General features: G+C 37.0%; 1 protein-coding gene across 5 annotated transcripts in view; it reads right to left on the bottom strand.

Annotated features, from left to right (window-relative positions):
- USP53 (ubiquitin specific peptidase 53) overlaps positions 1-15,981 on the bottom strand; it is a 79,699-nt gene that overhangs the window by 35,884 nt on the left and 27,834 nt on the right. For all 5 annotated transcript variants that reach the window (XM_054486064.2, XM_054486065.2, XM_054486066.2 and 2 more), the window contains 4 exons: positions 10,858-10,950; positions 7,664-7,798; positions 208-321; positions 44-126 (listed from right to left, as the gene is read on the bottom strand). In XM_054486064.2, coding sequence (XP_054342039.1) covers positions 44-126; positions 208-321; positions 7,664-7,798; positions 10,858-10,950 — 425 coding nt within the window. The remainder of the gene's footprint in view (positions 1-43; positions 127-207; positions 322-7,663; positions 7,799-10,857; positions 10,951-15,981) is intronic.

Here is a 15,981-nt window from a genome sequence, read left to right as displayed (position 1 = left end):
TGTTATTAATGTCTTTGATAATTAAGCTTTAATAGGTTCTTACCATAAGGCTGTTGTAGAAATGTACCGCACAAATTCTGTAAAAGGTAGAGGATCTGATGATGCTCCACAGCTACGACACACACACTATATAGGTAAAAACGTATGTTTAATCTATCAATCATAAAACAGAACTATAATATCTAAATAATAATCAAGCCATCTCACCTGTTCATACAGAGTCATAGCAAACTTCTGGTGCGTGATACAAGATTTAGAGGTACACATGTCTGCATCTCTGCTTGGCACTATGTGAAAATGAATCCTCTCCAATATATTTTCCTAATTTAAAAATAAAATAGATAAATGAGTTGTTGATCTTGCAGGGAACACAGCAAAATGTAACTCTTTACCTGCAGATTTTCCAAAGTGTAAATTTAAGAGTGTCATACATATTGTTAGCTTTTCAGCTTTCCTCTCTAATCAACACTGATCGAATGTTCAATTATTCACCTTTTACAGCACTAGCTTAAAAGAAAATGTTGTTTAAACAAACATTATAACATGATCTTTAATAAAGTTATTTTTAATCCTTCTAAAAACCCATGGTGACTGACATCTAGAATTTAATATTAGAAAACAGTTTCCTGTGTTCCCAACATTCTCAAATGAAGAAAAAATAGATAGCTTTAAAAAAAATCCTGGATGGCTCTGGTCTACAGCTCCCAGCGAGACTGACACAGAAGACAGGTAATTTCTGCATTTCCAATTGAGATACCTGGTTCATCTCATTGGGACTGGTTGGACAGTGAGTGCAGCCCACGGAGGGCGAGCCAAAGCAGGGCAGGACATCACCTCACCCAGGAAGCACAAGGGGTCAGGGGATTTCCCTTTCCTAGCCAAGGGAAGCTGTGAGTGAATGTACCTGGAGGAGCGGTACACTCCGGCCGAAATACTGAGCTTCTCCCACGGTCTTACCAACCAGCAGACCAGGAGTTCCCCTCTCGTGCCTGGCTCAGCGGGTCCAACACCCACGGAGCCTTGCTCACTGCTAGCACAGCAGTCTGAGATCAACCTGGGATGCGGGAGCTTGGTTGTGGGGAGGGGTGCCCGCCATTGCTGAGGCGTGAGTAGCTGGTTCTCTGCTCACGGTGTAAACAAAGCAGCAGGGAAGCTTGAACTGGGCAGAGCCCACTGCAGCTCAGCAAGGCCTTCTGCCTCCCTAGATTCCACCTCTAGGGGCAGGGCGTATCTGAACAAAAGGCAGCAGACAGCTTCTGCAGACTTAAATGTCCCTGCCTGACAGCTCTGAAGAGAGCAGTGGTTCTCCCAGCACCGCGTTTGAGCTCCGATAACGAACAGACTGCCTCCTCAAGTAGATTCCTGACCCCCCTGTAGCCTGACTGGGAGACACCTCCCATTAGGGGCCGACAGACACCTCATACAGGCGGGTGCCCCTCTGGGACAAAACTTCCAGAGGAAGGATCAGGCAGCAATATTTGCTGTCGTGCAGCCTCCGCTGGTGAAAACCAGGCAACAGGGTCTGGAGTGGACCTCTAGCAAACCCCAACAGACCTGCAGCTGAGGGGCCTGTCTGTTAGAAGGAAAACTAACAAACAAAGGGATAGCATCAACATCAACAAAAAGGACATCCACACCAAAACACCATCCGTAGGTCACCAACATCAAATACCAAAGGTAAATAAAACCACAAAGATGGGGAGAAAGCAGAGCAGAAAGGCTGAAAATTACAAAAACCAGAACGTCTCTTCTCCTTCAAGGAATACAACCCCTCACCTGCAAGGTAACAAAACTGGTCGGAGAATAAGTTTGAAGAGTTGACAGAAGTAGGCTTCAGAAGGTAAGTAATAACAAACTTCTCCGAGCTAAAGGAGCATGTTCTAACCCATCGCAAGGGAGCTAAAAACCTGGAAAAAAGGTTAGACAAATGGCTAACCAGAATAACCCATGTAGAGAAGACCTTAAATAACCTGACGGAGCTGAAAAACATAGTACGAGAACTTCTTGAAGCATACACAAGCTTCAGTAGCCGATTCAATCAAGCAGAAGAAAGTATATCAGTGATTGAAGATGAAATTAATGAAATAAAGCAAGAAGACAAGATTAGAGAAAAAAGACTGAAAAGAAACTAACAAAGCCTCCAAGAAATATGGGACTATGTGAAAAGACCAAATCTACGTTTGATTGGCATACCTGAAAGTGATGGGGAGAATGGAACCAAGTTAGAAAACACTCTGTAGGATATTATCCAGGAGAACTTCCCCAACCTCTAACAAGGCAGGCCAACATTCAAATTCAGGAAATACAGTGAACACCACAAAGATACTCCTCAAGAAGAGCAACCGAAAGACACATAATTGTCAGATTCACCAAGGCTGAAATGCACGAAAAAATGTTAAGGGCAGCCAGAGAGGAAGGTTGGGTTACCCACAAAGGGAAGCCCATCAGACTAACGGTGGATCTCTCTGCAGAAACTCTATAAGCCAGAAGAGAGTGGGGGCCAATATTCAACATTCTTAAAGAAAAGAATTTTCAACCCAGAATTTTATATCCAGCCAAACTAAGCTTCCTAAGTGAAGGAGAAATAAAATCCTTTACAGACAAGCAAATGCTGAGATACTTTGTCACCACCAGGCCTGCCTTTCAAGAGCTCCTGAAGGAAATTCTAATCATGGATAGGAACAACCAGTACCTGCCACTGTAAAAACATGCCAAATTTAAAGACCATTGACGCTATGAAGAAACTACATCAACTAACAGGCAAATTAACCAGCTAACATCATAATGACAGAATCAAATTCACACATAACAATATTAACCTTAAATGTAAATGGGCTAAAGGCCCCAATTAAAAGACATAGACTGGCAAATTGGATAAAGAGTCAAGATTCTCCAGTGTGCTGTATTCAGGAGATCCATCTCGTGTGCAGAGACACACATAGGCTCAAAATAAAGGGGTGGAGGAAGATCTACCAAGCAAATGGAAAGCAAAAAAAAAAGCAGGGGTTGCAATCCTGGTCTCTGATACAACAGGCTTTAAACCAACAAAGATCAAAAGAGACAAAGAAGAGCATTACATAATGGTAAAGGGATCAATTCAATAAGAAGAGCTAACTATCCTAAATATACATGCACCCAATACAGGAGCACCCAGATTCATAAAGCAAGTCCTTAGAGATCTAGAAAGGGACTTAGACTCCCACACAATAATAATGGGAGACTTTAACACCCCACTGCCAATATTAGACAGATCAACAAGACAGAAAATTAACAAGGATATCCAGGACTTGAACCCAGCTCTGGACCAAGTGGACCTAATAGACATCTACAGAACTCTACATCCCAAATCAACAGAATATATATTCTTTGCAGCACCTATTCTAAAACTGACCACATAATTGGAAGTAAAACACTCCCGAGCAAATGTAAAAGAACAGAAATAACTGTCTCTCAGACCACAGTGCAACCAAATTAGAACTCAGGATTAAGAATCTCACTCAAATACGCACAACTAGATGGAAAATGAACAACCTGCTCAAGAATGACTACTGGGTAAATAACAAAATGAAGGCAGAAATAAAGACGTTCTTTAAAACCAATGAGAACAAAGACACAATGTACCCGAATCTCTGGGACACATTTAAGGCAGTGTGTGGAGGGAAATTTATAGCATGAAATGCCCACAAGAGAAAGCAGGAGATACCTAAAATTGACACCCTAACATCATAATTAAAGGAACAAGAGAAGCAAGAGCAAATAAATTCAAAAACTAGCAGAAGACAAGAAATAACTAGGTTCAGAGCAAAACTGAAGGAGATAGAGACACAAAAAACCCTTCAAAACAATCAGTGGTTCCAGGGGCTGGTTTTTCGAAAAGATCAAGAAAATAGACAGACCGCTAGCAAGACTAATAAAGAAGAAAAGAGAGAAGAATCAAATAAATGCAATAAAAAAATCATAAAGGGGTATCACCACCGATCCCACAGAAATACAAACTACCATCACAGAATACTATAAATACCTCTACACAAATAAACTAGAAAACCTAGAAGAAATGCATACATTCCTGGACACATACACCCTCCCAAGACTAAACCAGAAAGAAGTTGAATCTCTGAATAGCCCAATAACAGGTTCTGAAATTGAGGCAATAATCAATAGCCTACCAACCAAAAAAAGTCCAGGACCAGATGGATTCACAGCCTAATTCTACCAGAGGTACAAAGTGGAGCTGGTACCATTCCTTCTGAAACTATTCCAATCAATAGAAAAAGAAGGAATCCTCCCTAACTCATTTTATGAGGCCAGCATCATCCTGATACCAAAGCCTGGCAGAGACACAACAAAAAAAGGGAATTTTAGGCCAATATCCCTGATGAACATTAAAGTAAAAATCCTCAATAAAATACTGGCAAATTGAATCCAGCAGCACATCAAAAAGCTTATTCACCACGATCAAGTCGGCTTCATCCCTGTGATGCAAGGCTGCTTCAACATACGCAAATCAATAAATGTAATCCATCACATAAACAGAACCAATGACAAAAACCACATGATTATTTCAATAGATACAGAAAAGGCCTTCAACAAAATTCAACAGCCTTTCATGCTAAAAACTCTCAATAAACTAGGTATCAATGGAACGTATCTCAACATAATAAGAGAGATTTATGACAAACTCACAGCCAATATTATACTGAATGGACAAAAACTGGAAGCATTCCCTTTGAAAACCGGCACAAGACAAGGATGCCCTCTCTCACCACTCCTACTCAACATAGTATTGGAAGTTCTGGCCAGGGCAATCAGGCAAGAGAAAGTGATAAAGGGTATTCAAATAGGAAGAGACGAAGTGAAATCAGGCAAGAGAAAGTGCTAAAGGGTATTCAAATAGGAAGAGACGAAGTCAAATTGTCTCTGTTTGCAGATGACATGATTGTATATTTAGAAAACTCTATCATTGAAAAGCCAAGAAACAACAGATGCTGGAGAGGTTGCAGAAAAATAGGAAGATTTACACTGTTGATGGGAGTGTAAATTAGTTCAACCATTGTGGAAGAGAGTGTGGAGATTCCTCAAGGATCTAGAACTGGAAATACCATTTGACCCACCAATCCCATTACTGAGTATATACCCAAAGGATTATAAATCATTCTAGGATAAAGACACATACACAGGTATGTTTATTGTGGCACTATTCACAATAGCAAAGACTTGGAACCAACCCAAATGTTCATTGGTGATAGACTGGATTAAGAAAATGTGACACATATACACCTTGGAATACTATGCAGCCACAAAAAAGGATGAGTTCATGTCCTTTGAAGTGACATGGATGAAGCTGGAAACCATCATTCTCAGCAAACTGTCACAAGATCAGAAAACCAAACACCACATGTTCTCACTCATAAGTGGGAGTTGAACAATGAGAACACATGGACACAGGGAGGGGAATATCACATACTGGGGCCTGTGGGGGGTGGGGGGCTAGGGGAGGGATAACATTAGGAGAAATACCTAATGTAGGTGACGGGTTGATGGGTGCAGCAAACCATCATGCCACATGTATACCTATGTAACAAAACTGCAAGTTCTGCCCATGTAACCCAGAACTTAAAAGTATAATTAAAAAAAAAAAATCCTACTTGAATCATCTAGGTAGTCTGTACAAATAACAGCAAAACAAAGGCTCTGTATCTACACTAACACCATAATGCAGGCAATGCAATCTGCCGTGAATTTCATATAAATGTTGATTTACAATATAGATCAACAAGGGGCATTTATTTCTTTAACAGAATTCTTTTTACCAAAGCTTAACCAATGGATTCTATTCATTAGCTAACTTCCCTCTCCTCTGCCCCAGGATATTTAAGACCATTTAATAATTTAAGCCTAGATTTCTAGACATTTTGTGAATTATCACATCATGTATTAGAATAATTCATTTAAGTGAAAGTAAAACTATAAAGTTTAGCATTGTTCAAAATATATTTGTTTTAAGCAAAAAATCAATTATAAACAGAAGAAATATGGAAAGTATATTTCATTACTGTGTGTGCCATTATTGATATTTTAATCAACATGCAAGTGTGCTAGGCAAGATGCTAGTCAATGAGCTTTCCATCTAAGGAAACCATGAAGATGCTCATTTTTAAAAAGGCAATTAATAATATAAAAATGCCAAATGAATTCTACAGACAGTAAATTCTACAGGGAATGGATTGGGTGGTTTGGTCATGTGTTATCTGGTAGACATAGACTTAGTCTGAACCTTGACAAAATGATAGATTTTTAAAGTTTTGAGTATTTCAGGAACTTGAGCAAAGGCTGCTAGTAGAACAGCCTTATAAATAAGGAGTATAAACAGGAATATAAAAATATATGTGAGGAACAGAATGGAATAATCTCACTAGGAAGAAAAATCCAGGGATGAAGCACTGAGGGAAGGTGGAGTTTAATCTAAAGGGCCTTAAATATCAGAATAAAAAGTCTAGATTTAAATCTTAGAAATATTTGAAGAGTAAGCATTAACCTGAATAAAATCATATTAATATGGTGGTTATTTAAAAAATAGGACATAAGGCCAGGCGCGGTGGCTCACGCCTGTAATCCCAGCACTTTGGGAGGCCGAGGCAGGCGGATCACGAGGTCAGGAGATAGAGACCATCCTGGCTAACACAGTGAAACCCTGTCTCTACTAAAAATACAAAAAATTAGCCGGGCGTGGTGGCGGGCGCCTGTAGTCCCGGCTACTCGGGAGGCTGAGGCAGGAGAATGGCGTGAACCCGGGAGGTGGAGCTTGCAGTGAGCCGAGATCGCGCCACTGCACCCCAGCCTGGGTGACAGACCGAGACTCCGTCTCAAAAAAAACAAACAAAAAAAAAGGACATAAATAAACAGGCTGAATGGACATCAGTAGGAGGCTTAAATATACTGAACTGGAAGAAGTTGTGGTAGGGGATTAATACGGAAAGAAAAAGCTTTTGAAAGGGTTTCTGATTAAAGAATTTACAAAATTTGCTGACTAGAAACAGAAAGAAGAGAGAAGAAATGGTTACAACTTAATTATAGGTGACATCAGTATTAATGAGACATTTAATAATTAACATACCTATTTTACATGTATAAAGTATGTACCTGATCAAAGGAATGCTCTATTTACTAATATGGTGGTAACACAGAGCCTGAGAACATCAACCTCAGTGATTTTCAACCTGGAATGTGGGTAACAGGCTGTTGCCCCTGTTACCCACCAAAATCCCACCAAAATCCCCTTCTCTCCCAATGAGAATCATTGCATGCAATGAAAACTATTACTGCTAGGAATGTGCTGCATATGTGAACCCTATAGTGGCAGAACACTGATTTAAGTGATATCATTTATATTCAGCAAAGCTTATTACTCCAACTAAGTTTTAAAATATTTTAGTAGCCTAAGAGTAAAAATTAGAGCAACACAAATAATCAAAACCAAAAGTACAACACAAAACACAGATGGATTGAAGTTGAGGCTTGAAGGATGGGTAAGATATGGATCTACTGGCCAGTTTTGACATTTTTCTATTGTTCTAAATTTTTGTTTCATTTGTCTCAACATTTGTACCATCTAAGGAATGAAAACTACTATCCTGACTTCTTAAGGAATATCAGAAATACTTACAAAGCACTCCGCAGCATCATCCATGAGGCCAAGTTGAAATCGCTGCTCATCTTTGAAACTTTCTGCAAGAGCATGCCTTATGTTATCTGAGGGAAGTGCTTTTTCTCGACTGTGTTGGAACTGTGCAAATATCGTCTGGGAATCAACAAGAAAATCAGTAAGTTTAATGCCAGCTTTAAAAACATTTCAGTAATTTCATTACAACACAGAGAAACTCAAAACACTATACTTGGAAAATAATACAGAAGTCTTTTGCTCTAAAATTTCATACAAAAATTAATTATTTGTATCATCAAGTGTAGAAATGTTTGCACCAGCCTCTAAATCAAATGTTAGCAGACACAAGAATTAAACATGTAGGGTTCCCAGGTCCTACCCTCAGAGGACACTGCTGGTCCTGAGCATTTCAGACAAGAGATACCCAACCTGTATTTCTAATCTAAATTAAGAAACTGGAAACATCATTCAGTTTCTAATCTAAACCTAAGAAACTGGAAACATGAGATTATAGTTGTTAATCTGATTTTCAATTTTCCTTATTAAACTTAAGCAAGAAAAAAACATTTTAATAAATTCCAATTTTATGACAATCATCTTACATGGAAGAAAGAAAAGTTTTCAATGACAGCCCACCAAAGTAGTATTGGTCACATTCAGTCCCATGTTAGCTCAAAGGGTCATGTCATCTCAAAAAAAATATTTTTAAGATCAACATACAAAGAAAACATTTCACAAATCTGTTTCACTACAGCAAAAAAATACAATTTATAAATAAAATAAGAAATTAAAAAACACAGATGTCAACTGATATTAGATACCCAGAACTATAATTATTTTAGCCATTATAATAGCTAAAATTATGAATAGTAAAAGATGAAAAATAACTTTCAGATTTTATCTCTTATTTAGGCAATTAACTTCCAGGTAATGTTTAAGATTTTTAATCCTATGCGAGACTGTCACTCATTCATTCAACATACATTTTTTGCCTCCCTAGTATATGTTAGGCATTGTTCTACCCTAGAAAAATGGATGGCAACCCTGCCCACATGGAGACTATATTCTAGTTATAGTAATGAGAAGGCAAAGAAGTAATTATATAACATCAGAATGTGATAAGTACAGTAGAGAAAAATAAAGAGATACACGAGAGAAAAATAAAGCAGTGTAATGGGGATAGGAATGGCAGGGATATTACAGATGGAAGCAGCTTATCTTTTACCTAGGGTAGTTGGGGAAGGCCTCACTGATGGAAAAGTAATATTTGAGGAGAGGCATAAAGGAAATAAGGGTGTTAGCCATGAGGACATCTGGAAGAAAAGCATTCCAGACAAAAGGAATAACAATGAGGAGACTTTGAGGTGGGGACCAGCTCTGAGAAATAGAGCCTAGTTTGGCTAAAATGCAATGTATTTCTGTGTGTTTTTGACAGGGAAGGAGAGGAAGGCAAGCACAGGAAAGAGGCAGGTGACTGTGCAGGGCTACAAGAGAGTTGGTCTAGGAAATTAATAATCCTAGGTTTTACAATTAGACAAAACATTCAAAATTTACTGTGGAATAAATAAAATGTGATACTGTAATGTGATCTAGGTTCATTCCTCATTTCCTAATAATAACCCTATTTGGCCATGTTCTTAGAAAAAGAGAATATAAAATTTCTTCCTTTGGTGATTTACTCAAACAGCCTTTTCAGGAACATAATGAAATTAAGGCACAGACATTAAAAAAAAAAAATTCTGTGTGTCTATGTGTGTGTGTTCATTATGAATATTCAAGAATGTAAAAAAATGACACATTTATCTCTAAAATGTATAACAAAATCTTAAGTTCTCTGGCAAAAGATTTCAGTGACAAGAATGAGTTGCTAATATATACTGGATGCTCTGTTTCTTTGTCTTCCTTCTATTTTCCTCAGCAGAGCAGCCACAGGGATCTAGTTCAAATCCCCCATCTCCCTAAATCACTCAGAGAAAAAGCCACGATCCTTACAGAGGCCTATAAGGCCCTACACAATCTAAACCCCTGTTCTAGTTATTTATTGCTCTGTAACTAAACCACCCCCAAAATGTAGTTACATAAATCTGCAATTTGGGTGGGGACAGCATGTCTCTGCTCCACTCAAAGTCATTTTGGACAGTTTGAATGCTGGGACCTGGAATACCTGAAGGTCACTCTTTCATGTCTGGCAGTTGATGCTGGCTGTGGGCTGGGAACTCAGCTCTAGCTGTGTCCAGAATGTCTCCACGTGGTCTTTCTGCATGGCCACCTGGCTTCCTCATCATGGTGGCTCACTTCCAAGACTGAGCAACTCAAGAGACAGAGCGGGGTGAGAGCTATACCACCTTTTCTAAACTAACCTAACCTCAGATATCTTGCTTGCAGCCTCAGTTCTGCCATGGTCTATTTGACAGAAATCAGTCATTAAGGCCAGCCTATATTCAAGGAATTAGATTTTGGATAAGGAAGCATGCAAAAGAATCCACAGACATGTTTTAAAGCCACCTCGGCTACCCTCACCTCGGAGCTCATCTTCCACCACTCTCTTCCTTGCTCATAAAGCTCCTGCCATCCATATTTCCTTGGTGTTCCTTAAATATGTCAGATATACTCATACCTCAAGGCCTTTGCAGTTGCTGTTTCTTTGTCTACCTGGAAGGCTCTTCAAGGTGTCATTTCAAATATCAGTTTCTCAGTGAGGCTTTCCTGCCTATACAACACTCCCTATTTTCTTTCCCTGATGTATTTTTCCACTGTTACAACTATTACCATCTAACATACTCTATAATATTTTGCTTTCTTATTATTGTCTCCTCCTCTATAAGAATACAAGCTCTATGAGAAGAGGGATTTTTATCAGTTTTGTTCACTGCTGTATCCTCAGTAACTACACTGGTACCCAGAACCCAGTAGTAGCTCCAAAAACATTTGTTAAAATGAATAAGAATAATTGCAAAATAATGAAAAAGATAATGTTCCTAACAATTTTATACTTAGAATATTAATTTTTAACTGTCTTATATAAAAGAGGAAAATGAAAACACAAACCTGAATAAGTCATACTGTTAAGAATTCATCTTCAAAACTGTTAATCACCTGACAGTGAACTTTAGTTACAACAAACTGACCCAATATATCAAACTTAAATTTTTGAAGGAACAATTGATAGTAGTTTTTCAGAGCTATTAAAAGCTTACCTTCAATGCACAAAATATACAGGCATCTCCCTGACAAACATGCCCAGTCAAAACCCGCAAGCTTCGTCGGAATATATCCAATTGCCATAAAACCTAAAAAACAGGGAGATGTTAAGGAAAAAGAAACAAACAGATTTTTCTTACTGTAACAAAAGACAGATTTAGATATTTTACAAATTGCAAAAGGCGAACAAGTAACTTTTTTTAATCGCCTGTACATAATCAGACACACATAACCACTGGAAATAACAGCAAGTATAAAATTGCTACATGCATGTTGTGCATATATAAAAGTTGGATTCAGAAGATACTCTTAATGGTACACATGAAAAACTATGACAAGCATGGAGCAGGGAAAAACCAACTCCTCATTAAAGATTTGGTCTGAGCAGGAAACAAGGAATACTAAACAGAGAAGTTGGCAGAGACATGAAAGAGGAAGTGATTATAATATTTGGAACAAACTGAAATTTTGAAAGGAAATATAATAAGACTTTAAAACCAGAGTGTACTAAATTGGGGTCTGCACATTATGGCAAGAAAAAGGGGTGAGCAGAGGTGTATGTGGTCACTGTACATGGAACAAGAAAGGGGGTACCTGTGTGGTAATGGGGGTACAGCATAGTAAGCAGCAGCCATTAATAAATTACCTAAGTATATACTTGCTGCAATTATCCACTTATCTTCTGCTACTAAAAGACACAGACAAAGACAATACAAACCCAAAAAGACAGCAACTGTCAAAACAAATCAGTCCAATACTTAAAATCATTCTGAAAAACCTGAATTCTAGACAATGAGGATAAGAATAGTACTTGCATCTCATAGAGTTCTTGTAAGGATTAAATAATATGTAATGTTTCTAGAGCAGGGTATGGTACTCAACTGGCATGCAATGAGTACCAGCTGCTATTTGGGGCTGTTACTACTATTACAACAAACAAATAAGATCTTCAAATTTCTCTTTTAGTCGTGTCCTCAAATAACGTAACTAAGAAAATCTATTCATGATCTCTCCTTTCTCCCAAATAAAAACAAAAAGTTAATAAAAACAAACTGGTTTTAATATTTCCTATATTTTCAACTACTCCACAACTAAAGGTCATTTCAAAATTCCTCTTTAAACATTGCCTTTTATTAAAGCATAATGAATAGGATCAATTTTTCTGTCACAGATAACTCAGTGTTTTTGCAAAGCACTTGATGATGTTTAATAACTTTCTTGAGTATCATATCCTAGCATATTTTAAAAAATACACTGAAATCCATTTTACCAACAAAGAAGATGATTAATGACAGCACAACTTTAGAAGCAATGTACCACTGAGGTTAATAAAAAACATCTGAAGGCAGGTGTCTGTTCTAATTCTGGGTTTACTATTTACCAACTCCTGGACTGACTGAGGCAAAATATTTTCTGGGACTCAGTTTTCTCATCAGTAAAATAAAGATAAATGTAGTACTTACCTCTTAGGGCTGTTGTAAGGATTAAATTAGGTGACATATGCAATGTTGAAACAAGCAGTAAGAACACAATAAATGTGAGCTATTAAATAGTATTATAGTATTAAATAACTTTCCTTCTCAGACATTAAAATCACACTAATATGTTATACCTAATTGTACTGTTTTTGCATTAGATAAAAGTTTAAAATATTCAGCTAAAATAGAATACCCTCTATAATCTGTTTATAAAGTTTAGTGAAGTCTTCCAAATGTAACCAGAATATTTTCTACGATTACAAAAACTCTGAGTTACACTGGATCAAACTACAGATAAAATGTTTTATGTGATTTATTTCAAGTTCCCTGTACATTACTGTCTTTAACACAATAGTGTAAAGGCTACTTTAACAAATCGCTATCACAAAATAATTATCCTAATTATAGTGAGTCTTCATCCATTTTATTTTATTTATTTATTTTTTAGATGGAGTCTTGCTTTGTTGCCCAGGCTGGAGTGTGATGGTGCTATCTTGGCTCACTGCAACCTCCACCTCCTGGGTTCAAGCGATTCTCGTGCCTCAGCCTCCTGAGTAGCTGGAACTACAGGTACCTGCCACGACGCCCAGCTAATTTTTTTATTTTTGGTAGAGACGGGGTTTCACCATGTTCACTAAGCTGGTCTCAAACTCCTGGCCTCAAGTGATCCACCCACCTTGGCCTCCCAAAGTGCTAGGATTACAGGTGTGAGCCACTGTTCCTGGTCCCATTTCATTTTAAAATGTTGATTATATTCTATCACTTATTTTAAAAAATTAAGGTTTAAGATAGTTGTTGAACTAGTTTCTAGCAATATACACTTTTTCATTATTTGCATGTAGCAATTTAAATGGTGCCTAACAAAATTAATGTAGTTATTTTTGAATATTTATACATATTTCTTATATTATTCCCAGAAGATCGATACCTATCTATACACACATTAAATACAAACCTTTCATCATACATTCTTTACTTGAAAATAATGTAAGAAATAGCTTAAATATTAATAAGAAATGGCATATAAATTCATTTTTCTGTCTTAGATCCAAACATTTTAATGTCTGTGTTTAGTAAATTCTTACAAGACATATTCTACAATTTATTTCTCAGCATTTTTGAAAATGTATTCATCAAATTGCAAATCAACATTTGTATTCTGAATTTTCAAAAAGAAAGGTCTTATCTCATAGAAAATCTATTTGAATAGTTGTTTCATCAGGAAGAATTGGCTTTGTAAATTAGTTTATATGGCAGACAACAGAGACCAGCAGATCCCCCAAAGCTGCTAGAGTTGGCAGGGCAGAGTACCGCAGAGAGCTGCACAGAGAGTTAACATCAGGGATCAGTACAGGATCCTCCTCCAGTATTTGGGGGTGTACTATGAGGAAACTGTCTGAGGCCTGGGAAAGAAACACCCAAAAGGATTAGAGGGAATAGTGCCCAGAGCTCACAGGCCCAAGATAGTGCCTATTCCTGCAGCCAAAGTAGAAAACTTCATAATTCACAGAGCAATGGTTGAAAAAGAAGAGTCTCAATAGCAGAGAAATTAACCCAAGAATAAACATAGCTCTGTCCCGCCTAACAAAGTTTAAAAGTAAAATGATCAAACTGCTTCCAAATAAATAAACTCTGTCCCAGAACAAAGTTCTAGATTATTTTTAGGGAATATAAAAATATCCATAACCTGACAAGGTAAAACTTGTCTGACATCCAACAACAACAACAACAAAAAAAACAAAGTAATTGAAATGTACCCAGTATTTATACAAATAACAGAATTAGTAGATAAGTACATAAAAACAATTATTACAACTATACTTCACATGTTTAACAGACTAGCAAATGCTAAGTAAAGACATGAAAGAGATTTTAAGAAGACCAAGATAAAACTTCTCAAAGTGAAAACTACAATGTCTAAGACAAAAAAATACACTGGATGGGATTAATAGCAGATAGGCAATGCAAAGGAAAAGACTAATGAACTTGAAAATGGAGTAACAGAAACCACACAAAGTAAAACACAAAGAGAAAAAAAGACTGAGAAAGAAAATAAAGAGAGCATCAGTAAGCTGTGGAACAACTGGAAAACTTCAAGCAACTCACTAAATATGTAACTGGAAAACCCCAAAGGAGGGAAGAGACAGAAAAATTATTTGAAGAAATAACAAAGTGTTTCCAAATTTGATTTAAATCCAAAACCCACAGATCCAAGACGCTCAACAAACCCAAACACAAGAAACATGAAGAAACCTATATCAAGAAACATCATTAAATTGCTTCAAGCCAATGATAAGGAGAAAAACTTAAAAGCACCCAGAGAAAAAGAACAAATTACATACAGAGAAACAAAGATCAGAATATTAGATTTTTCATTATAATAATGCAAGCTAAAACACAGAGAAGCAATATCTTTAAAGTACTGAAAGAAAAATGTCAACTTGGACCATCTTTAATGAGTGAAAATATCTTTCAAAAATAAAGGTGAAATACAGATGTTTTTCAGGCATACAAAAGCTGAAAGAATTCATCACCAATAAACCTGTATTACAAGAAAGATCCTTCAAGCAATAGAAAAGGATATCAGATGGAATGTGGATCTATGCAAAAAAGTGATGAGCACCAGAAATGGCAACTATGCAGATATGTATAAGTAAACAGTCTTCATGGTAAATGTCAGCAGAATGTTCTTTTTTAAAAAAATACATCACCATAGGAATACTTCTCAATGTTCTGATCCATGTAAGTTTCCTTACTCAAAATTTTCACCTGTTCTAATATGCGTTTTGTTTCTCTGAACTATACATAGTATTTTGGGTGCTAATGAAAAGGACAGAAACAGAGGGGAAAATATAAAAGGTAAAAAGAATAGGAAAAAGGGTAAACAGAAAAATATCTGAAATGCCAGAAACCCTTTCTCACAGCCTGATTCTATCAAAATCATTTAATTCCAGGTCTTTTGGTATCTAATATTTCACTATATCCAATGCCACTGAACAAATATTTTTCTGCATTTGTCACAGTAATGTCAGTGGGATCTTTGAGCCAGGGCAGTACACTAGCATTTAAGTGTCCTAAAGTAAATTAGAATAAATGCTTTCTTAATACCAACTGCTTCTCTTTCCCTGGGTGAGTTAGAGAACGTTCAAATTTGGCATCTGTCTCAGGTAGAAGGCAACTGAGAATACAGCTCTGAGTCAGTTATCTGTGCACTCGACACATTCTACATGTGTTTATTTGTCAAATGAGCTAATCAACAAATATTTTTCTCTATTAGTTTTCTAAAGAAAAAACAATGCATATGAAAAGTGAATCATTATATATGAATTCTTCTAAGGTATATTCTAAGGTTAATAGAAAAAGTTATCAGTATTCTAAATCTTCCTCATCTTTAGTACTCCACAATGGTCAGAAGGACACAGGATCTATAAATTCTATAACTGCTGAATAAAAACTTTATTATGCATAAGAAAGTATAGTTATTTAAGGCAGAAAAGCAGGTTAATTAAGATTTTCAACAAGGATTGAGGCAAAATGGATTATCCTTCCATTTAACCAAAACAGTGCAGCCCAAATGATGATTCCACAGAGGTAATTTAAGGACCACAGTGGGAGGTGAAGGGAGTTTGAGTACTGAAATAA

Source organism: Pongo pygmaeus, chromosome 3 (assembly GCF_028885625.2).
Source record: "Pongo pygmaeus isolate AG05252 chromosome 3, NHGRI_mPonPyg2-v2.0_pri, whole genome shotgun sequence".
Taxonomy (NCBI): domain Eukaryota; kingdom Metazoa; phylum Chordata; class Mammalia; order Primates; family Hominidae; genus Pongo; species Pongo pygmaeus.
Note: the sequence above shows the minus strand (reverse complement) of the source record. Positions and strands in the feature narration are given on the sequence as shown.